The sequence below is a fragment of the Neovison vison genome, chromosome 1 (genome assembly GCF_020171115.1).
Source record: "Neovison vison isolate M4711 chromosome 1, ASM_NN_V1, whole genome shotgun sequence".
Classification (NCBI taxonomy): domain Eukaryota; kingdom Metazoa; phylum Chordata; class Mammalia; order Carnivora; family Mustelidae; genus Neogale; species Neogale vison.
In genome coordinates, this window is record NC_058091.1 from 222,178,776 (window position 1) to 222,202,881 (window position 24,106).

The window sequence follows — 24,106 nt, forward strand, 5'->3', positions numbered from 1 at the left end:
ATTGTATACTTTCCCCCCATACTTTAATCTAAAGAAGTTTTTATAAATTAGGGATAACCCCAATTCCAAGAAGGTTTAGTCAAATTTGCTATTAAAAGTATACTTGGTTGTTTTTCTGACTATCCAATATAATACTGTATTCACTGGTCTTTTTTTTTTTTAATATTTTATTTATTTATTTGACAGAGAGAGAGAGAGACAGACAGACAGACAGACACCACAAGGAGGCAGAGAGGCAGGAAGAGAGGAGGAACAGGCTCCCTGCTGGGTAGAGAGCCAGATGCAGGGCTTGATCCCAGGACCGAGATCATGACCTGAGCGGAAGGCAGAAGCTTAACCCACAGAGTCACCCAGGTGCCCCTCACTGGTCTTTGTAAGTTTTCTGCTTCTTGAACTGATTTTGGAAATTTATTTTTTATTTTATCTAAGTTTTAAAGTTTAGTGGCTTTAGGGGCACCTGGGCGGCTCACATGGTTAAGCGTCTGCCTTCAGCTCAGGTCATGATCCCAAGGTCCCGTGATCAAGCCGCCGCACACTGGGCTCCCTGTTCTGTGGAGTCTGTTTCTCCCTCTGCCCTCCCTCTGCTCGTTCTCAATCTCTCCCTTTCTCTCTCTCAAATAAATAAATAACATCTTTAAAAAATTAAATAAAATTTAGTGGCTTTATAGTATTTATTCTTTTTGAGTGAAAAACCACTTTTTAATAAAATGATGGTAACAGGAGGGGCGCCTGGGTGGCTCAGTGGGTTAAGCCGCTGCCTTCGGCTCAGGTCATGATCTCAGAGTCCTGGGATCGAATCCCGCATCGGGCTCTCTGCTCAGCAGGGAGCCTGCTTCCCCCTCTCTCTCTGCCTGCCTCTCTGCCTACTTGTGATTTCTCTCTGTCAAATAAATAAATAAAATCTTTAAAAAAAAAATGATGGTAACAGGAATATGAGAGATGTTGCTTTTGGAGGGAATAACAGAAGAATTTTCTTATTAATGGTAATAAAAACTTTAAAACCCTGTTAGAAGTTGAAAAATTAGAACTACCAATCTCCAAAGCATCTCTTTTACCTATTTCAATTATACATTTTAGGGTATGTACACAATGAACTGCTTAATTAGTATCTGTTTCTTCTATTACTGCTTGTAGGTTTTGTTGCAATTGATTCAATTTTCTGTCCTAAGTACATGTAACTATTCATTATACTGTACTTTTGAACAGCAAATTTTTGTTAAATTTGACTACCAATAACTTTCATATTTTTTACACTGGTTTTGTTCCTTCTTCTTTTCTCTTATTCATTTACATATAAAATATTTGTTATGGATCATATTCTTAGAAGTTAAATTCTTGGGGTGCCTGGGTGGCTCAGTGTTATAAGCCTCTGCCTTTGGCTCAGGTCATGATTTCAGGGTCCTGGGATGGAGCCCGGCATTGGGCTCTCTGCTCAGCAGGGAGCCTGCTTCCCACCCCCCCACCCCCACCCACCTCTCTGCCTACTTGTGATCTCTGTTTGTCAAATAAATAAATAAAATCTTTAAAAAAAGTTAAATTCTTATCAGTCCTTTTTTTTTTTTTTAAGATTTTATTTATTTATTTGACAGACGGAGATCACGAGTAGGCAGAGAGGCAGGTAGAGAGAGAGCAAGGGAAGCAGGCTCCCTGCCGAGCGGAGAGCCCAATTGGGGGCTTGATCCCAGGACCCTGAAATCATGACCTGAGCTGAAGGCAGAGGCTTTAACCCATTGAGCCACCCAGGCGCTCCATTATCAGTCCTTTAAATAACAAATAATTTGTCTCAAGTGACAATTCTACAAGATACACTGAACACATTAAAACAGTACTCTTTTGCTAAACTGACTTAATACTTTAAAAAATGTGTATGGGATAGCAGCAGGAGTCCCAGGGCAGACGTGGTAGGTAGAGCCAGAGTGGAAGACTTGGAGGAAAAAGAGCAAAAAAGGCAGTGAGTTTGGATTATTATGGTAAAGGTACTGTGAACATCTGCTTTTAAAAAATCAGTCTAGGGATGTGTGGGTGGACGCCTGCCTTGGGCTCAGGTCATGATCCCAGGGTCCTGGGATCAAGCCCATCAGGCTCCCTGCTCAGCTCAGCAGGAGCCTGCTTTTCCCTTGGCCTGCAGCTCCCCCTGCTTGTGCTCTATCTGGCATGCACTCTCTTACAAAATCTTATTAAAAAAATTTTTTTAATCATTCTGTAAACACATATTTTATTTCTCTTATGTAAACACCAAAGAATGGAATCAGGTATATGCATACTGATATGGTGAATTACACGGATTAATTTTCAAACACTGTAGGAACTTTGAATATCTGGGGTGAGATGGTTGCAGTGTATTCTTCTTCTTCTTCTTCTTTTTTTTTTTTTTTTAAAGATTTGTTCATTTGACAGAGAGTAAGCTCAAGCACAAGGATGGGGAGTGGCAGGCAGAAGGAGAGGAAAAAGCCGGCTTCCCACTGAGCAGAGAGCCCAATGCGGGGACTTGACCCCAAGACCCTGGGACCACAACCTGAGCTACAGGCAGACGCATAACTATCTGAGCCACTCTGGTGCCCCTGCAGTGTGTTATTCTTATCAAAACACATCTTTTACAATAGAACATTCCACATTTAGAGGAAGGACATTCCATGGTTTTCAGTAGCACCCCACTTCATTTTAAAAACCTTAGCTAAATATCTCATTTCTCTGGCCTTTGTAAAGTCCTTAAAGTATCATGAAATCATCTAAATAGAAAATATTACCCAAGAGGTATAATATTTTTAGTACACAATAAAGTCTATGTAAGGAGAAAAAGACCAACTGGAGTAAAGTATGTTCTACTGATCTAAACTTTTACATGAAGAAAGAATAATTTTAAAAGTTCTATATCAGATTTCTATAATTTTAATATTTAATGGGAAGTAATGCTTTTATCATCTTCCACAAATACAAACATGTATTTTATATTTTTAAAAATTTTAAGTACTTTATTCCATAGCATGAGGTTTATAAAAAGTAACCAGTATCTGTGATAGAAGTAATTCTAAATCATCTCCAGCTTTCAGATACACAGTAATAATTTTTCTTTAAAGGAGGAGTTTTGAAATACTTCTGGGTTTTCTGTTTTTACAAACTGCTAGCATTGTATTTACTATGACTTTAATTCCTACAGGTTCTAAATCTTCCTTTAACTCCAAATAAAAATTTTCAAATACGCTTTAGGTATTGCTTAGGTATCTCAAAAGAAAGGCCCAAACTGAAATCACCTATAGTCTGCATTATTCAGCAAATATGTACCACCTAAACACAATGTAAGACACTATTATAGACTATAAATACTAAGACATGGTTCCTTTTCTTGAGAAGCTAAAATGTAGCAAAGAAAAGTATTTTCATCCTACTAGTTTTTTCCCTCCTCACGAGTCTTTCTTCTCTGGATCTTCTGTACCTTCTCCTCTTCTTCCAGGTCTCTAAATGTTGGGTTGACATTAAGACTCATTCTTTAGGTCTCTTTTCTTTCCCACTCATGCCCTTGGTGACTGTATCTAGCCTCTGGCTTTATATACCATCTATACACTGACAACCTCCACGTATGTAGAGCTAGCAGAGCCCCCCCCTTGACTGAAAACTCCAGATCCCTGCGAATAAACAGCTATCTTATTTCAAATGTAACATGTCCAAAAATGACCTGATTTTTTTCCACTAAAAATTACAACTCCCACAGATGACCCCATCTTGGCTGTTAGCAACACTATCCTTCCACTTGTATACACCAATACCACTGAGGTCATCTTTATCTCTTATTTCTTATCTCGTGTCCCACATTCAGTCCATCTTAAAATCTTGTCGACTCAACCTTCAAATATATCTAGAGTCTGTCCACATCTCACTGCTTCTATCGCTATCATCAGAGAAGACTGAAATAACAGCCCAACTGGTTACTTTTCACCTCTGTACTCACAATGTTTCTACATATAGCTGGCATAAGTCTTTAAAACACAAATCAGATCATGGTCTGACTGATCTGCTCAAAGCTTTCTAAATGATTCCATGTCACTGAGAGTAAATGTCAAAGAACATACTGATGCCTACAAGGCTCTAACTCTCTGACCTCTATTCCTCTCACTCTCCCATCTTGCTGTTTTAGCTACCCTGGCCTTCTGTTTCCCACACATACTATGGACACTCACACCTTACCAACCTTATAGTGGCTGTTCCCTCTTTCTGGTACAATCTTAACTCCAGTATCTACATGGCTAACTTCTCAAGTCCTTGTTCATGTTACTTTCTCAGTGAGGCCTACTTTCAATGCTTGTGTTAGCCGGTCTTCAAAGATGGTTCATTTTACCCTTAACATATGCAGAACCTGAATTTTATCATGAGTTACTTTTTAATTCTCTAACAAGTCCAAGTATCTTTCCCTTATTTCTTCTCACTTGAATTTCATAGTGTTCCTTCTTCGTAATATACCCTTTTTATAAGAATTTAACTCTTGCTCAAACTTAATAAAATGAAAACACTAGATTAGATATTGCAAAATGTGGCTTTCCTCTTTGGAGGAAAAATTACTTTGGAGTAAACAATTACTATTGTTTAATTATAGAAGAACTCTTTCTTTACTGCTGGGAAAGAGAATATACTTCCTGACATTTAGGATCTGGCCTGGTCTTATAGGTAGCTACTTGGCATTCAAAGGGACATCTTGGTATTCTCTTGCTGAACTACACGATTTCAAAGAGTATCAACATCAGACCAGGCCATTCTTTGACCACGAAAGAGCAAAACAAAAGCAAGTATATACAGTTAACCTTTAAACAACATGAATTTGAATAGTACAAGTCTACTTAACCACAGATTTTTTTTTGACAGTACTATAAATGTATTTTATGATTTTTAGTAACATTTTGTCGACCTAGTAAGAATATAGTATGTAATACATACACCATATAAAACATATATTATACATTTATATGTTAGGGGTAAGAGTTCTGTCAAGAGTAGGCTGTGAGTATAGTTAAGATGGCGGCAGGGGGAGGGAGTTAAAAGTGCAGGGGGTTGATGCTCCTAACTCCCACATCATTCAAGGGTCAACTATAATCTTATGTCTGAATAAGACATTGTCCAAAACATAAAGTACCAAACAATCTACAAGTGATAAGGCCACAGTAAGGTATAATGAGTGGACACCACAGCTATAGTCTATATTATTAACATACTTGGCAATGACCAGTGATCACTGGTCTAAATATTTTTAGTTCTAGGTTAATTTAACACAGTTTTTCTTCTTTCATGATCTTAAACAAACTGATTTATTAAAAGAGCTCAACTTAAACAACTAGTAAGTACATTAGCAATTTAAGAAATTTGAAAACACAGGAGAAAAATACAGTGACTGTAATTTTCCTCATAATCAATTTAACTTCTCTGAGCTTAAAGTGAAGAGCGTTTTCCAGCAGTTGGTCCCTAATCATCAGATCTTCTCAAGTTCAATGAACTGTTTTCTGTTTTCACCACAAACTTTCAATTCATTCTTCCAGGGCTTTCTGACTCAATTAAAAAGAAAAGGCCTTAATTAACCTCTCTAGCATTCCTCTATCAGTTAGAAATATCTGAGCTATTCTTTCTGGTTTCTTTGCCTTATAATTTCCTGGCTCTGTATTCTGTGTGCTCAGACAGATGAATTAACAACTAGGCTAGTCTTCATTTCTTTTATCTCCCTTTCCCCACTAGCCTTCCCAATCAAGTACATAGCAGAATGTTTTAATCATCATCTGCATTAGTTTTCTCAAGAAGGACGGGCATTTGAACATAGAAATGATTATTTCTCAAACACTAGTTGCTTTTTTGCAATGACTTGGGCGTGGTGAACTTTTTTATTTCTTTAAAAAGCTAATAAAGCAAAACTTAAGCCACAAAAGAGCAAATTAAACAAATTTACTCTTCAGTGCAGTTGCATTTAGAGGAGTTTAAGACAAAAAGGAGGAAAAAAAAACAAGCAAACAAGTAAAAGGCAAGGGACTGATGATTATGCCACTTAAAATGTAGGGGAGATCTGTTCTCTGTGAAATCACAGAGAAAGAGAAGAAAAGAAAACATAAATTACAATTTAATTTTTAGTGAAAATAAGTTGCAAGGTTTCACTGGCAGCAATAACTAATGTCATCCTCTTTCTGGGCAGAATATTTGAGTGCTTATTTTATTTTATTTTTTAAAGATTTTATTTATTTATTTGACAGAAATCACAAGTAGGCAGAAAGGCAGGCAGAGAAAGAGGAAGGCTCCCTGAAGAAGAGAGAGCCCGATGCAGAGCTCGATCCCAGGACCTTGAGATGACGACCTGGTCTGAAGGCACAGACTTTTAACCCACTGAGCCACCCAGGCGCCCCCTTGAGTGCTTATTTTAAATCTTCTCATCATATAGAAATTATTTCCAACTCCTCAAAAACACCAGCTGATATAATCATATAAAACAAGTTTTCTATATAATCAACAAAAACCCTGCTGAAACTAGAATTAAAAAAAGAGAAACATTACAGTTCAGTAGGTTGTCATAACTCACACACACTATTCTTTAAGAAGCTGCAAAAAGTTGAAGATATTAAGGACACCGATGCACCAAAACTGCACCATTCTCAATTCAAAGTAATAAATCCAGAGTCAATGCATTTTTCAGGAGACATATGCAAGCATGTTCATTACTGAGTGAGGTATTATTTTCATAGCATGAAGAGTGGTAGCAGTTTGCCAGCCTTTCCCAGGTGCATACAATTGTATTAGTAACATTCAAATTATTTCAGATGTCTTTCCTTATACTTTAACATTTTCCATTTAAAAAGATCAAAAAGTAGAAAATACCCCTTTGGGATGGAATGTTAAACTTGATGACCTCTAATGTCACAACAATTCTACAGTTCTATCTGTGTGTTGACTTAACTATCAGCATGTGGAGAGCTACAATGACAGTGGATTAAGTTCCTCCTGATTTATCAAGTAAAACTTGTCACTCTAAAAAAGCAACAGGAATTGAAGCTCATTTCAAACTACCCTTAAAGACAAGTTTCAAGCTGAGGAAATCTACTTAACTGGCATAAAATCATGAGGGGAAAAGTCACACAAACTAAAAACCTATTGACCTGAACCCTTCAAAATGTTAGTATCATGAAAAACACAAAAAGATGGGCAAACTGTTCCTAATTTTAAAAGACTGAAGAGACACAATTGAATACTATGTGATCTGTAACTAGGGGTGGAAGGGCAAATAACTAAAAAGGGCATTTTTAAGCAACAGGGAAAATGTAATGTCAAATTTCTTGAAAGTGATAATGATATTGTGGTTATTTATAAGATTTCCTTGTTCTTGGGAAATGCTTCTTCCAATATTTAAAGTTCATGTCTGTAACTTAAAATTTTAAATAGGTTTACCAAATACAAATTTTATATAAGCAACAACATCTTTTCCCTGAACATATTTAAATTCATATGTATTTTTAAAAGAGAAGGAAACTAAACATGGCAAAATGCTAACAGAGTGTGAATCCATCCATGTTCTGTCAATTTTTATGTAGGCTTTTAATATGGCTATGAAATTTTTGAAATAAACTGGAGAAAAAACAGGATATAAATGAATCCAATCTAAGTAGTAATTAGATTCTAATTTTTTACTTAAAACACAAATTTTTCATATCACAGAAAAACAATAATTTTTTAAGTAGGTTCCATACCCAACATGGGACTTGAACTCACAGCCTTGAAATCAAGACTTGAAAGCAAGGCTCTGAGAACTGAGCAACCCAGCTGCCTCCAAATAACAGAAAATTTTTAACTTAAGAGTTAAATGTTTCAACAGAAGTTTAAAAAAATTTACAAGTTTTGGGGCACCTGGGTGGCTCAGTGGGTTAAAGCCTATGCCTTCGGCTCAGGTCATGATCCCAGGGTCCTGGGATAGAGCCTCACATCGGGCTCTCTGCTCAGCAGGGAGTCTGCTTATCCCTCTCCCTCTCTCTGCCTGCCTCTCTGCCTGTCAAGTAAATAAATAAAATATTTATAAGTAAGTAAGTAAATAAATAAATAATAAAAATTTACAAGGTTTAAACTTAAAATTTATTAACTATAGACAACTAAAACTCAGTAGAAAACTAACTACTATAATCTTCTCTGAACTCAAAATGAATATGAACACGTTATACCTCCTTACAAAGGATTTAATCCTTAAAATAGAAGTATTAAATTGATGACCTGCCTACAAAATATACAATTATTTGGTATGAATTGCCCATAGCTAAGATAATTAGGGTTTAATAAATGAAGGCATGCAAATAAACACACATATTTATTTTATTTATTTACAATAACTTTTTTATAGAAATGGGTAGGCACAGTTGTAAATTCATAAAAAATTAACTGTTAATTATGAAAACAGGATAATTCTTTTAATCAGTCCTAAAATGGTTTTCAAAATAAATCTTAAAATGTAGAATTGATATAATACAAAGATCCCTCCTGTATATTCCTATCATCAAGACAAAAAGTAACTTTGCAACCAAGAGCTATCAAATATGATTGCTAGGCATTTACTGGTGCTACTATACTAAATTTTTTGGGACTTGTTTCAAGTTTTTTTCAAATGTTATAAAGAATTATTTGAATATAACTTGGAATTTAGTGTCTGTTGAAGTCTTATCTTTTGGTAGACAATTTAATATTTATTCTCTTGTGATTTTTTTTTTTTTTTGGTAATTATGTAAGAAACATGTTCATTCGAAAATTTTCAAGTATTTAGCTCTCTCTCTATTGGACCAGGTAAGCACCTAACATTTTGGAATGTTCCACATTATCTTCAGTATATATCAGACTAAGCCTAGACTATACACAGCAAGAGAACACTGACCATGTCCTTTTATTTCTCATCATTAACTATAATCCTAGGTCCCAATACAGTACTTGGCAAAAGGTGGTCTTTCAATAAATATTCAATGATGTTAATTCAGTACACTTATAACGTTACACAAGTTTTTTTTTCAACCTTTAACACTATAGCGTAAATATTTCATGCCAATATTGATGGAACTATATTAAATTCCTCTCTATGGCTATATAATAGCATAATCAACAGCAGACACCACCATTGTTAATAGTTTCTCATTATTACAAATAATAGAACAATAAAAACATATAAATATATAAATTTAAGGATACCTAAGTATATACATGTATGTATCCATAACATTTAATTAAAAGGGCATTTAAAAGTTTTTACAATTTATCTCCACATTGTTTTAAACTATCATATGGTTAAGTTTTATATATATGAAAGTTAATACAACACTTTTTACTTCTGTATTTTTGTTTGTTAAAACACAATAGAAATCTCAATAAAATTACATGTTATTAAGTACAGAAAGCCAGGGGGGAAAATCTTACCATTCTTGCTGACATCCAGTTCCCTGAGATTAATGAGATTTGCAATAGATGCTGGTAATGTTGTTAAATCATTGTCTGGCAAACTCAGTTTGTGTAGAGACTGACAGTTAAAAAGTTGCTATTGAAACAAGGGAAGAAAGGATTTTGATTAAGTTTCCTTAAATATTTCATTTGTTAACCTTTATACAAATAAATATTATTAGTGTGGTTAAACTTCATGAATTATACCTACAAAAACATTAGGAAAGATCTCTTATCGTTTCATGTTATTATGGGTCTGAACACAAGCAAACTACTCAATTATTTACATCCTCATACTTCTGCCCCAAGCAAAATGCACTCAGAAAGAATAACAATGTTGGGGGGGCCGCGTCTGGGTGGCTCAGTGGGTTAAACCGCTGCCTTCAGCTCAGGTCATGGTCTTAGGGTTCCAGGATAGAGCCCCATATCTGGCTCTCTGCTCAACAGGGAGCCTGCTTCTCCTCGCCCCTCAGTCTCTCTGCCTGCCTCTCTGCCTACTTGTGATCTCTGTCAAATAAAAAAATAAAATCCTAAAAAAAAAAAAGAATAAAAATGTGGTGTGTTCTTTATTAAAGTAGTAAAATACTAAGTGGCTGTTAAATATGGCAAACTTTGGAACCTGTATTTCAAATATTTTTAATCCAAAATGAAAATTTACACAAATTAACCCCAAATATGACAACTGACTCAGAATGACTCAAAATATTTAATTCTGACTTGGGAGGACAAAAAAATTTATAAACAAATATATTCTTACACTAAAATCACAGTAATAAAATGTACTTATTTATTTTTATAAAACATATTTAAAATAAAGTATATTTAACCAAAAGTGTAGGTAAATGGGTCACTTCTATACTTCATGCCAAAAAACTGTGTGGAGCACAGAGAATTTTTAGGGCAATGAAAATACTCAGTATGACACTAAATCACAGATACATTTCATTATACATTTGTTTAGGCTCATACAATGTACAACACCAAGCATGAACCATACTATAAGCTATGGACTTTGGGTAATGGTAATTTTTCAATATACGGTCATCAATTTTAATGTAAATACCACTCTGATAGAGAATGTTGACAATGGTGGACGCTATGCATGTGTGGGCCTAGTGTAGGTATACGAGAATTCTCAATTTTGCTATGAATCTGAAACTGCTCTTAAAAAGTAGTGTTTATTAGCAAATCAAACAAAAAAATTATTATCAGGATAACACTGAATAAGCCCTTTTTAAGAAGAGCATTCTTCCAAAAACTGAAAGAAGTACAAGTGATTCAATTATCTGCACTATCACAGCAAGACTCTCTTTTCTATTCAATCACCAAGCTGAAACCCTATAGTGCTTATTACAGAAAGGGACTAATCTTGGACTTCCAAGTTCTCCAGAACAACTAAATAAGATAAATTACTTTCTAAAGAACAGTATGTAAGGAGACGGTAAATTACAAAGCACCTTATTACAACCTGGGGAAGTAATTCATAAACATGCAACCCATAATCTTAGTATTTTAATCCACAACCATACACAGATTTCTTTATAAGAAAATCTTGGATGGCACTGGCTTTTCAAATGTTTTTACTACTAACCACCAAAGAAAAAGCCTTTTTCAAAGCACTGTCATCCAACATGTATATACACACGTGTACACACACACACACACACACAGAGAAATCTAACACATAGATTCCATGCACCAATGGACACATGCAACACCCTGTACTTTCTATTCTATTTTAGTTACAGTTGCCAGATGAAATACAGGATGCCTGATTAAATTTGGATTTCAGATAAACAATGAGTAATTTTTTTAAAAGATTTTATTTATTTGTATGACACAGAGAGAGAGAGCACAAACAGGGAGACCAGGAGAGGGAGAAGCAGGCCCCTTGCTGAGCAGGGACGCCAAGGCAGGGCTGGATCCCAGGACCCTGGATTATGACCTGAGCTGAAGGCAGATGCTTAAACAACTGAGTCACCCAGGTGCCCCAACAATGAATAATTTTTAGATGTACATCCTATTGATTGCAAAAACACATTTATACTAAAAAAATACTCATTGTTCATTTAAAAATTATAATTTAACAAAGTGTTCTCTATTTCTATTTTCTAAATCCACCAGGGTAAATCATAGCTCCTTTTTTGGAAATGCCACACATGCTTATGAGTCACCAATACATTTCCATCCAGTTTTGATAAACACTACTGTTTGCGTAGTAAAACATTTTAACAAATTAAACTACTGAACAAACTGAGGGTTGCTGGAGGGGAGGTAGGTGGGGGATAACCTAAATGTGTGATGGGTAATAAGGAGGGCACATCTCATGTTGAGCAATGGAAATTATACTAAGTGATGAATCACTAAATTCTACTCCTAAAACCAATATTACACTAGATGTTAACTAACTAGAATTTAAATAAAAATTTGGGGGAAAAACAAGCCACTGCAGTTTTTCCATAATAAATAAGAAAATGAGTTGAGAATAAAGAGGCATTTTTTTAAGGATTAAAAAAAGTAGCCACTGAAAAATGTTAGCAAAGAAACTGATAATGTGAGAGGATATAGCATGGCAGCAAAACAAATTTCCTCCATCTAGTTGTTCTTAGATTTCAGAAATGTTATGTCCCCCAAAACCTTTCCAAACAAACTAAAATGGGACAAATAGAACAGTACCTCTGAAAACCTGCTTAATAACAAAATTATTAGGTGACAACAAAAGGACTATTCTTAATTATAATAATGTAGATCAATGTCTTATTAAAACTAGGAAAAGAAAGTATTAATTTCTATTTCTGTCTAGCTAAATCTATTCTGTCTAGCTAAATCTATTGGCTTCAGAAATCATGGTAGGTCTTACCTACCATAGGGGCTACAAAAAATGGAAATTAAATACAAAATTTTAACTTAAAACTTGCTCAAATACTCAAGCAATTAACTTGAAGAAACAAAGGTTAAAATTCTATTTAAAAAATACTGGAGGTGCCTGGTAGTGCAGTTGGTTAAGCATCCAACTCTTGATTTTGGGTCAGGTTGGGCTCTCAGGGTTGTGAGATGGAGCCCTATGTAGGATTCCAGGCTCAGCACAGAGACTACCTGAGATTCTCCCTCTCCCTTCTGCCCTCCTTCCTCTTCACATGCTCTCTCTCTTTCAATAAATAAATCTTTAAAAAAAAATTCTTTCAAGTTCTGTTGCATACCCTAAAATAAAATGAAACCAAAAAAGAAAAGAAAATAGAAACAATGGAAACACAAACATATTGGCAGCATTATGGCTACACCAGGGATATCGTATTTCTTGCATAAAAATAACCAAAGACAATTCTTAAAAGACAGTATTGAACATACCTTTGGAAGCTCTTCAATCTGATTAGCATCTAAATAGAGCTCCTCCAAAGTTTTTTCAAAAGTAAAAATCTCTTTGGGAACCTGTTCCAAACTGCAATGAGAATAATCAAGAGTAGTGACTGTCTCCTCTTCCCCTCGTAGACAACGACATGGTACCAACCGCACAAACAAACTTCGTTTTGTAGTCATTTTTAGACACTGCAATGTTGAAATAAAAATACACTTAGTTAAAACACATGTTATAATCAACAATTTTCCCAAAAAATAACAACTCATTTATCACGATCTATGTAGCAAATAGAAGTACATCCTTCTTTATACTCATCCAATGGAATACATTCAAACATATTGTTACTGTCAGAATTTATATACATTTATATATACTGAATTTCAAATGAAACTAAATACTTCTGTACTTTAAAAAATGACCTGTTAAATACCTATTTATATGCTTCTGTAAGAAACATGCTTTATGAGTCCTGCTTATTCTCAACTAGAAAAGCCCTAATACAACAAAGATACTTCTTTAATTTCTGGGTAAGAGCTATTTTTTTTTTTTAAAGATTTTATTTATTTATTCGACAGACAGAGATCACAAGCAGGCAGAGAGGCAGGCAGAGAGAGGGGGGCAGGAAACAGGCTCCCCACTGAGCAGAGAGCTGGAAGCGGGTCTCGATACCAGGACCCTGAGATCATGACCTGAGCCGAAGGCAGAGCCCTAACCCACTGAGTCACCCAGACGCCCCATGGGTAAGAGCTATTTTTAAATTAAGAATTTGGGGGCACCGAGGTGGCTCAGTCAGTTAAGCATCTGCCTTCAGCTCAGGTCATAATCTCAGGGTCCTGGGATCAAGCCCCAGTTGGGCCCCCTGCTCAGCAGGGAGTCTGCTTGTGCCTCTCCCTCTGTTCCCCCTTTTCATGCTCTCTCTCAAGTAAGTATATATTATATATAAAGCATATGTTATATATAATATATTTATAATAATATATATTTATATTATTACATATATCAGTTTTGAGTAGGAAGTAGGACTGCAAATATATTTTCAGATCTTCTGTAGTGAGCCATCAGAATCATGACCCCAGGGCACCTTGGGTGGCTCAGTGGATAAGCCTCTGCCTTCGGCTCAGGTTATGATCCCAGGGTCCTAGGATCCAGCCCTGCATCTGGCTCCTTACACCGCAGGAGGCCTGCTTCTCACTCTCCCACTACCCCTGCTTGTGTTCCTGCTCTTGCTGTCTCTCTCTCTCTGGCAAATAAATAAATAAAATCTTTAAAAGAAGATAAAAAAAAAAGAGTCATCACCCCTTTAACTTTCCAAGGCAAAATTCCACATCAAAATTTCAATACACGCCAAGTGAATTTTGTTTCAATTAAATACTTGTCTTTTAATATTTCTAAACAGCTTATAGATCCTATATTTGTGTAAGGTTACACATTAGAGAATAAACTTGCTTCAATTTAGTTTGAAACAATGAAGTCTGTATAAACTAAACTAAATGGGAGAAAGGTTTACTTCTGAATTAGTGAAAATTCTCCAGGCTAATTTTAACCTATCCATAGGTTAATTCCAACTAGTCTAAGATTATATTACCAAAGACAAGCCTACGTCAATAAGTAAGAATGACTGTTAATCAGTTAACAATTCTTTGTAAAATATAAATTCTTGCCTTAATCAGAAGACAATTAGAGTAATAGAATACTTCTAACCAGAGCCAAGATTATATTGAACCCAGTGAGGGAAACTGCCTCAAGGACAAAATAGAAGGAGGCACCAAAAAAAACCTTAATCAAATTAAATATTTTAATGCTTTATTTTTTAATTAAAATCACTGAAAATTAATCTGTTTATGAACAAAGTGACTAATTTTTAAATAAGGACAGGATTGGTATTATTTTTTTCTTTTGCCTCAGGCTTCAATATGGCTCTGTAAAGTACTGCTACCAACTTCTATTTCAAATTATATGATATTCTTAGAGTGTTTGACAACTAAGTATTTCCCTTGCAATCTTTTTAAAAATAGGACTATTCTTAGTCAATCACCATGTGTCAGGCACTGTGCTAAGTTCTTTAGATAATATATGCATATTCTCATTTCATACTCATATATCTAAGACATGTACTATTATCCCTATTTTTCCATAAAGAAACTGTTTCTGTGCTCTTATTGCCTTATACTACTTATCAATACATAATGATATATTAGAACTCAGGTTCTCAAGATGATTAAAATATCAATAGGTCTTTATTAGGCACTTCTCCTTTAGGGCTTACAAAAAATAAAATACTGATGGGGTTCAGAACACACCACTCAAATACGGTACCTTGACATATTGAATACTTTCAACTGAAGGAATGTGAGAAAACAGCAGAAGCAGGAAGGTCATGCTGGCCTCCCCTTTTACCTCTCCACTGAAATAGGTCATAAAATCCTCATGTGAGAGGTGCCTTCCTTATACCTGGAGGAAAAGAGCAGCCCAATCTCTCAAGAATGGAGAAGGATCCTAAGAAATGGGCTTTACTTAACTTCCCCCCAGTTTACTACACTTATGTCATACTCTGACCTACCGTACTTGTATCCAAGTCTACACTCTTCATCAAATCTAGCATAAATATATTAAGTTTTAATGGTTTCTTTACATCCTAACTCCTCATAAAGGCTCCTGTGCCACTTAAAATTTGTATGAAATAAATTTGCATGCTTTCTGTTAAAGTTTTTTTTTTTAAACAACTGTTAAAACTGTTTTTGTCAGGTTACTTTTCAGACCCAGCCAAAGAACCTGAGAGGGTCAAGGAAAAATTCTTCCTCCACTACACTATGATGTCAAACTTATAAAAGTTTCTACATAAAATCTCTGTTTCATGGGAATATAACACATAGCATGGTGACTACAGTTAATAATACTGTACTGCTTATTTGAAAATTGCTGAAAGAATAGATTTTAAAAGTTCTCATTTCAAGAAAAAAAATTTGTAACTACATACGGTGATGGATGTTAATTAGATTTATTATGGAGGACACTTAGCAATACACATATATACTGAATCATTATTATGCTGTACACCTAAAGTAATATAATGCTACGTCCATTACACTTCAACAAAAACAAAAACAAAAAGACTTTGTCAGCAAATACCCAGAAAAGTTTACTGAATATTCATTAATAATCTATATTTATATGTGGGTATGTTTTACGGATAAGAATAAGCAGTTTTGTTGATCTAATAAGAATTTCATTGCTGAAAAGGAATTCAGCTTATCCTTGTGTGTTTATGACATCCCCAAAATAAAAGATTCCAAAAATGAATATGAAATTTCTTGCTCAAGAGATTATAAGATTTCAACTGATAGTGAGTTAAGAGGACATTTAAGAACAATCTTAAGTAGGGGGGCGCCTGGGTGGCTCAGTGGGTTAAGCCGCTGCCTTCGGCTCAGGTCATGATCTCAGGGTCCTGGGATCGAGTCCCGCATCAGGCTCTCTGCTCAGCAGGGAGCCTGCTTCCCTCTCTCTCTCTCTCTCTGCCTGCCTCTCCATCTACTTGTGATTTCTCTCTGTCAAATAAATAAATAAAATCTTTTAAAAAAAAAAAAGAACAATCTTAAGGGAACTCAATCTGTTCTTTCCAATATGGCAACCACTAGACATGTGGCCATTTTAACTTAACCATTTTTAACTTAAAATTCAAGTTAAATCAAATAACTTGATTTAAGCACTAAGCACATTTTAAAAGCTCAAGAGCCCCATGTGTGGCTAGTGGCCACCATACTCAGAGAAGACAGAAAATTTCTCTCAGTGCAGAAATTTCTGTGGGACAGTGTTGGTCTGGTGTTTGAAAATATTCTGGTTAATCAAATTATAAATACTATATGTTTATATTTTTGTAATATGATAGTACCCAAGAACTTGGAAGATGTGGCCTAAAAATTTCTGAATTATAATGGATTTGGGAGTATAAATGCTAGCTGAGAAGAAAGGGCATGAAATGTTTACTACCAAATAAATGTATTTAAAAGAGTGTATTTAGGGGAGCCTGGGTGGTTCAATGGGTTAAACCTCTGCTTTCAGCTCAGGTCATGATCCCAGAGTCCTGGGATGAGCCTCACATTAGGCTCTCTGCTCAGCAGGGAGACTGCTTCCCTTCCGATCTCTCTGTCTGCCTCTCTGCCTACCTGTGATCTCTGTCTGTCAAATAAATAAATAAAATCTTAAAAAAAAAAAAGAGTATTTATTTTAGATGCTATCATCTGTGCAGCACACTTGAAGCATAAGGCAATTTACAAGACAGAGTAATTGTTAATGAAGCTAATACAACCTCCAAGGTTTTTCTGTAGTGCTAACCATAAACAGATCATGCTGCAGACAGACAGATGGTCAGAAATTGTAAAACTTCTCAAAAGAGACAATGAATTCAGAAAAGGAAATCAGATGCTCTATAAAACAGTTTACATTTTAAGTAAAAATTTCCTGTGGACAGACGATACGAAGAGAGCAGTTTAGACCTCAGATTAAATTCAGCGGGCCTCAAGCCAATATAAAAATGGACCCTAATTTATCAGACTAAAACTGCTGACTGATAAGAAAGGAGGGGGAACTTACTTATTGAGGATACAGGAGGTAAATACCATATGGCAGAGAAAGGAATGCATAATAACAACCAAACAGAACCTCCATTACACAATATTAAAAGGAAGTAAACCGAAGGAAGCCTGGCCTGTTCTAAAAAGGAAGTGATCAACATGGGGAATGTTCATTAGAATTTTAGTGTTATGATAAGCAAGAGTCACTTCATAAATCAGACTTAACACGAGAGACATAAAAATATTCTTATCAAATGGAGAGAGAGAAGCCAACTAAGAAAAAAAGGCATAACAATAAGCCAAACATTTTCTAACAAAAGAAATTAAAGCTACTTACCACTGGGTTGAATTTATCTCCCTGATGTTTCTTAATTGAGCCAACATTCTATGGAAACCAAAATAAAAAAATAAAATTAACGATAAAAATAGATCGCTATGACTTTAAGGGATCATCTCTTCTAAATTCCTTCCTCAAAATGTAAATTATAATTCTCAAAAATTCACTAGTGTATATGTGCTGCCGAAGCGAGCACAAAAATTCACTAGTATAAACACACAAATTTGCTAACTTCTAAATACATACCTAACTTCTTAACAATCACTGGATTGTTTTTAATGTATTTGTTAGCTATGGTGAGCCCTCATCTATATCAAATAATAAATACCCACTTAACATTAAAATCCCATTTATCTGGACCTACTGAAAACAGTAAAGTTTTTCCAAGCAGATAAATTCAAATCACCAATTATATTTAAGTTTAGTAGTTGTTTTTTTTTTTTTTAAGATTTTACTTATTTATTTGACAGACAGAGATCATAAGCAAGCAAAGAGGCAGGCAAAGAGACAGAGGGGGAAGCAGGCTCCCCACTGAGCAGAGAGCATGATGCAGGGCTCGATCTCAAGACACTGAGATCATAACCTGAGCCAAAGGCAGAGGTTTAACCCACTGAGCCACCCAAGTACCCCAAATTTAGTAGTTTTTTTAAAAAGATTTCATTTATTTGAAAGAGAGCAAGTGAGAGTGAGTGAGCAGGATAAGTGGGGGGAGAGAGAGAGAGATGAAGAGAGAATCTGAAGCAGACTCTGTGCTGAGCATGGAGCCCGACTCAGGGCTTGATCTCAGGCAGGAGTTGGAGGCTTAACCAACGGAACTACCCAGACACCCCTAAATTTAGTAGTTTCTGATGGTTCTGTAAAGCAGACAATAGTAACAGCTGATCATATTCTATTCCTCCCATTACAGAAATCTTAGTTTCTTTGGGGCAGTAATGGACCCAGTTAAATATTCACAACTGAAAGGCTCAGGTAGGAGGATGTAGTTGAGATCAGTGAAGTATTAAGTCTGCTTCCAGGATAGAATGGGGCTGGTTATGGGCAAACATTTGTTTTCCTTATTCAGGGGTAGATGTAAACATGTCTACTGCTGTAACAACAATCTTATGACCATAAGTCAACAAGTGTGAGTATTAAAAATAACTAATAAGGCTAACAAAGCAGAAAAACAAAACAAGTTGGGGATTTCTATAAGCACTACTGAGCAGCTGGACCAATGTTAACTGCTGCCTTCTTCCGGATTTCCTGGTATGTAAGAAAACTAAACTCCCATTTATTTAAACCATTGTGAAGTTTTCTGTATCTACAGACATAATGCAAAGTGAAATATTACATAGTCCATACTGCAAAGTAAAATAGCCTAAACCCAAAACAGTAACATTAATAAAAAGTATACATATCATAATCTTCTTATTAAAAAATTCGGTAATGCTAATAAATTTGTATTTCAAAATTTTAGTTACCCTAAATTTATTAAACTATTTTTTTCTGTGCCAAATGGTTTTAGTACTCCTGTTGTTTAACCTTACCCACAAATTCTACTTACAGTACATGTCACAAAAAAATACCTGTGTGTACAGCAAAGATGCTCACTAAATTTCTCATTCAGTATACTCCTACATATGTAAGAATCTGGTAGAATGGAATTGCCAATAAGCTGAAACAGATTATGGCTATGGAAGAAGAGCAAGTTGGAGAGAAGAGAGATGCGAAACCTGTATTTAGACATACTAGTTTATAATACCTGATAGATGTTCTAGTGAGATCTTTAGTAAGCAGTTGAATGGTCATTCAGAGATGTGGGGACAGAGTAGTGGCAATAATAAAATGTAAATTAAGAGTCACAACATTTGATTTGTGAACAGAGAGGAATAATATAGTTAAAAGAGCCCACTGGTAAATTTTTATAAAGAGATTTGGGCAACAATTCATAGACTGTCCTGATAGATGTCCACCAATAAAAAAGCTGCTGCTAATGAGGAGGAAAATAGAAAACATACTTTTGGTGTAAAGGTATAAGTAGCCAAATAAAACTCACATAGGGTATTTCTCAAAAATATAGATTACTGTGCTTTCTTTCTAAAGATTCTTTTTTTCCAAGACACTATTATTTGAGAGAGAGAGAGAGAGAGCATGAGCGAGTGAGCATGAGAGTGGGGGGAAGAGCAGAGGGAGAGGACCATCAGACTCTACCCTGAGCATGGAGCCTAAGATGGGTGGGAGCCACCCAGGCGCCCCTTTACTCGATCCCGGGACTCTAGGATCATGACCTGAGCCAAAGGCAGTTGCTTAACCAACTGAGCCACCCAGGCGCCCTGGAAGAGTTTAAAAAGGATAGGTATTAAGTGTTCTTTGAATACTCACCAGTGAAGCTATCTAGTCCTAGCCAGAGCAATTAGGCAAGGAAAATAAATAAAAGGCGTTCAAATTGGAAAAGAAAAAGTAAAACTTGGGGGCGCGTGGGTGGGTCAGTGGGCTCTCTGCTCAGCAAGAAGCCTGCTTCCTCCTCTCTCTCTGCCTGCTTCTCTGCCTACTTGTGATCTCCATCTGTCAAATGAATGGATAAAATCTTAAAAAAGGAAAAAGAAAAAGTGAAACTGTCACTATTTATAGATCTCATAATAGTATATATAGAAGCCTCTAAAGACTCCAACAAAAAAAACTGTTAAAACTAATAAGTGAATTCAGTAAGTTGCAGGATACAAAATTCAGTTAATTTTCTACACACTAAAATTTTAAGAAAAATAAACAATCCCATTTATAATTATATCAAAGAACAAAATACCTATGAATAAAGTTAATGGAGTAAGTGAAAGACCTAAATATCAAAAATTCTAAGACATTAATGAAAGAAATTTAAGATGCAAATAAATGAAAAGCTATTCCATACCATGAACTGGAAGAATCAACAGGGGTAAAATGTCTATACTACCCAAAGCAATCTAAAGAGTCAGTGCAATCCCTAACAAAATTCCAATGCCATTTTTCAAAAACTACGGTCAAAGGACAATCCCTTCAATGAATGATAGTGGGAAAACTACAGTCACAGGCAGAAGAATGAAACTTGACCATTACATCATACACAAAAATTAACTCAAAATGGATTAAAGATTTGAACCTGGGGTGCCTGGGTGGCTCAAGGGTCCAAAGCTTGATTTCAACTCAGGTTATGATCTCAGGGTCATGAGATCAAGCCCTATGTCATGTTCTGCACTCAACACAGAGTGTACCTGTCCCTTTCCCTCCCCAAGCATGCATGTGCCTCTCTTCCTAATAAATAAAATCTTAAAAAAAAAAAAAAAAAAGATGAACTTAAGACCTAAAACCATAAAACTCATACAAGAAAACAGAGCTTAGGTAAGCTTGGCATCATCTGACATCAAAGGCAACATAAAATAGGACTACATCATACTAAAAAAGCCTCTGGCACAGCAAAAGAAACCATTAGCAGAAGGAAAATATAACCTACAGAATGGGAGAAAATATATACAAGTCATAAGTGACTAATATTCAAAACATATAAAGAACTCACACAACTTAATGACAAAAACTCCAATTAAAAAATGGGCAGAAGGGGTGCCTGGGTGGCTCAGTAGGTTAAGCCGCTGCCTTCGGCTCAGGTCATGATCTCAGGGTTCTGGGATCGAGTCCCACGTCCGGCTCTCTGCTCAGCAGGGAGCCTGCTCCCCGCCCTCTCTCTGCCTCTCTGTCTACTGTGATCTCTCTCTGTCAAATAAATAAATAAATAATCTTTAAAAAAACAAAATGGGCAGAAGGGGCGCCTGGGTGGCTCAAAGGGTTAAGCCTCTGCCTTCTGCTCCAGTCATGATCTCAGGGTCCTGGGATCCAGCCCTGCATCAGGCTCTCTGCTCAGGAGGGAGCCTGCTCCCCGCCCTCTCTCTGCCTGTCTCTCTGCCTACATGTGATCTCTCTCTCTGTCAAATAAATAAATAAAATAATTTTAAAAATAATAATAATAAAAATTAAAAATGGGCAGAAGATCGGAAAAGACACTTTTAAAAAAAAACCATATAAATGAAAAGATGTTCAACATTACTAATCATCAGGGAAACGCAAAACAAAACAATGAGACATCACATCTCGCATTTTAGAATGGCTATTATCAAAAAGACGAGAAATAACTAGTATTGGTGAGAATATGAAGAAAAGGAAAGCCTTCTGACTTTAAGTGAGAATGTAAATTGGTACAGCCAATCTGTAAAACAATATGGAGGTTCCCTTCCCCACAAAAAAATATCCAGCCATATGACCCAGCAATTCCACTTGAGGGTATTTATCTGAAGAAAACAAAAACACTAAGTCCAAAATTAAGACAGTCCTCATATGCACTGCAGTGCATACACACAAAAATATTATTGTCATAAAAAGAATGAGATCTTTAAAAAAAAAAAAGAATGAGATCTTACCATTTGCAACAACTTGGATAGATGGATATTAGGCTAAGTTAAATAAGTCAGACATAAAGACAAATACCATTTGATCTCTCTTAAATGTGGAATTTAAAAACAAACCCAAAACCCCTCCTAGATACAGAAAACAGAGTGGTGGTTGCCAGAAGTGGGAGTGCGGGGGTAGGTTAAGATAAAGGGGGTCAAAAAGTTACATACATACATATAGTCTTTCCATCACCCCAGTAGAGGTCCTCACATGCTACTTTCCAATCAATACCCTAGCCAAGGCAACCTGTCCTGAATAAGAGGGCTATAACATTTGTGTATAAGGGTTGTAAGAATGCATGCTTTGGTTCTCATGGAGCGAAACTGCTGGGTCACGGTCTATGTTTAATTATATATATTTTTTGAAGTTGTTTTAGAGAGTGGTTTTACCATTTAACACTTCAGAGTTCCAGATACATCTTTTCCAACACTTGATATTCTCCACTCTTTCTTCAGTAGTATGTGCATGGCAATAGCTCACTGTATTTTTGTGTTGTATTTCTCTAATTACAAATGTAACAGCAAAACCTCATCTGTACTTAGACCTCATTAACACTGGACTTCAAGCCTTGATGCTCTAAAAGGATAAAACCTCTGAAGCAAGTGTTCCAGGCACCTAGATGGTGCAGGTGGTTGAGCAACTGACTCTTGTTTTGGCTCAGGTTGTGATCCCAGGGTTGTGGGATGAAGCCCTGTGCTCAGTGCAGAATCTGGTTGAGTTTCTCTCTCCCTCTCTTTCTGCTCTTCCACTCAACACTGGCATGCTCTCTCTCTCTAAATAAATCTTTAAAAAAAAAAAAAAAAAGTAGAGGGGCAACTAGGTGGCTCAGTCAGTTAAGCAGCTGTGTTCAGCTCAAGGTCATGATTCCAAGATTCTGGGATCGAGGCCCACACCAGGCTTCTTGCTCAGCAGGTATGTCTGCTTCTCTCCCTCTGCCTGCTTGTGTTCTCTCTCTCTTTAACAAATAAATAAATAAAATCTTAACACCCGGGGCGCCTGGGTGGCTCAGTGGGTTAAGCCGCTGCCTTCGGCTCAGGTCATGATCTCAGGGTCCTGGGATTGAGTCCCGCATCGGGCTCTCTGCTCAGCAGGAAGCCTGCTTCCCTCTCTCTCTCTGCCTGCCTCTCCATCTACTTGTGATTTCTCTCTGTCAAATAAATAAATAAAATCTTTAAAAAAAAAAAAATCTTAACATCCCCCCCAAAAAAGTAGAGAGTGATAGAACTTGTATATGGGAGGAAAGTGTTCAAAAGAGCACACTGTATTGGAAAACAATTCTCCCTGAACATCTCACATTTCTGCATGATCTGGGTTCTCTAAGCAATGTCATTTACAGGCAATTTAAGATGTTTGTATAAAGAGACATTCCAAGATAATAATGCTTAGCAAAATTAAGACAATCCAACGTCTTCTCTCAAGAAGATTGTTTAAATTCCAGAGTAAAGATAAGATTTCTGTCTCACTTTCAGAGGAAAGGACACAGACTCTCATTACCAGTGGTGCTATGTAAAATCAGAGACTCCCAGTTTGGGGTTCCTCTCCTGCAAAGCACACTATTGCCTGTGCAAGTATGATCTGACCCTTACTGTGTAGCCCTGTGTAGATTAAGGCTCAGGTAACTGACACAAGATATGCCCTGGTTGCCACTTTTGCAGTGAGTAATAAACTGTCTCTGATCTAGAGGTCATGTGATTACTGACAGGTTAACATACTAGCTTTTAAAGAGGGGAAAATCTAGACCCTTTACTGTTTCTGATTTAACCACTATAAATAAGAAACACATCAGGAAACCTGGGTGATTCAGTCAGTTAAGCATCTGAGTGCTCCTGTCGTATCTCAGGGTGGTGAGACTAAGCCCCATGTTGGGCTCCACACTGGGTGTGGACTAAAGATTCTTCTTTCCCTCTCCCTCTGCTCTTTCCCCCAACCACTGCACCCACTCTCCCTCTCTCTAAGAAA

At 36.2% G+C, this 24,106-nt stretch overlaps 1 protein-coding gene across 13 annotated transcripts in view; it reads right to left on the minus strand.

Annotated features, from left to right (window-relative positions):
• The window catches only part of ERBIN (erbb2 interacting protein), a 128,675-nt gene that overhangs the window by 64,316 nt on the left and 40,253 nt on the right, over window positions 1-24,106 (minus strand). For all 13 annotated transcript variants that reach the window (XM_044267887.1, XM_044267956.1, XM_044267921.1 and 10 more), the window contains exons 2-4: window positions 17,693-17,740; window positions 12,775-12,972; window positions 9,406-9,523 (exon numbers count right to left, since the gene is read on the minus strand). In XM_044267887.1, the coding sequence (XP_044123822.1) occupies window positions 9,406-9,523; window positions 12,775-12,963 (307 nt within the window). In that variant the 5' untranslated portion in view covers window positions 12,964-12,972; window positions 17,693-17,740. The remainder of the gene's footprint in view (window positions 1-9,405; window positions 9,524-12,774; window positions 12,973-17,692; window positions 17,741-24,106) is intronic.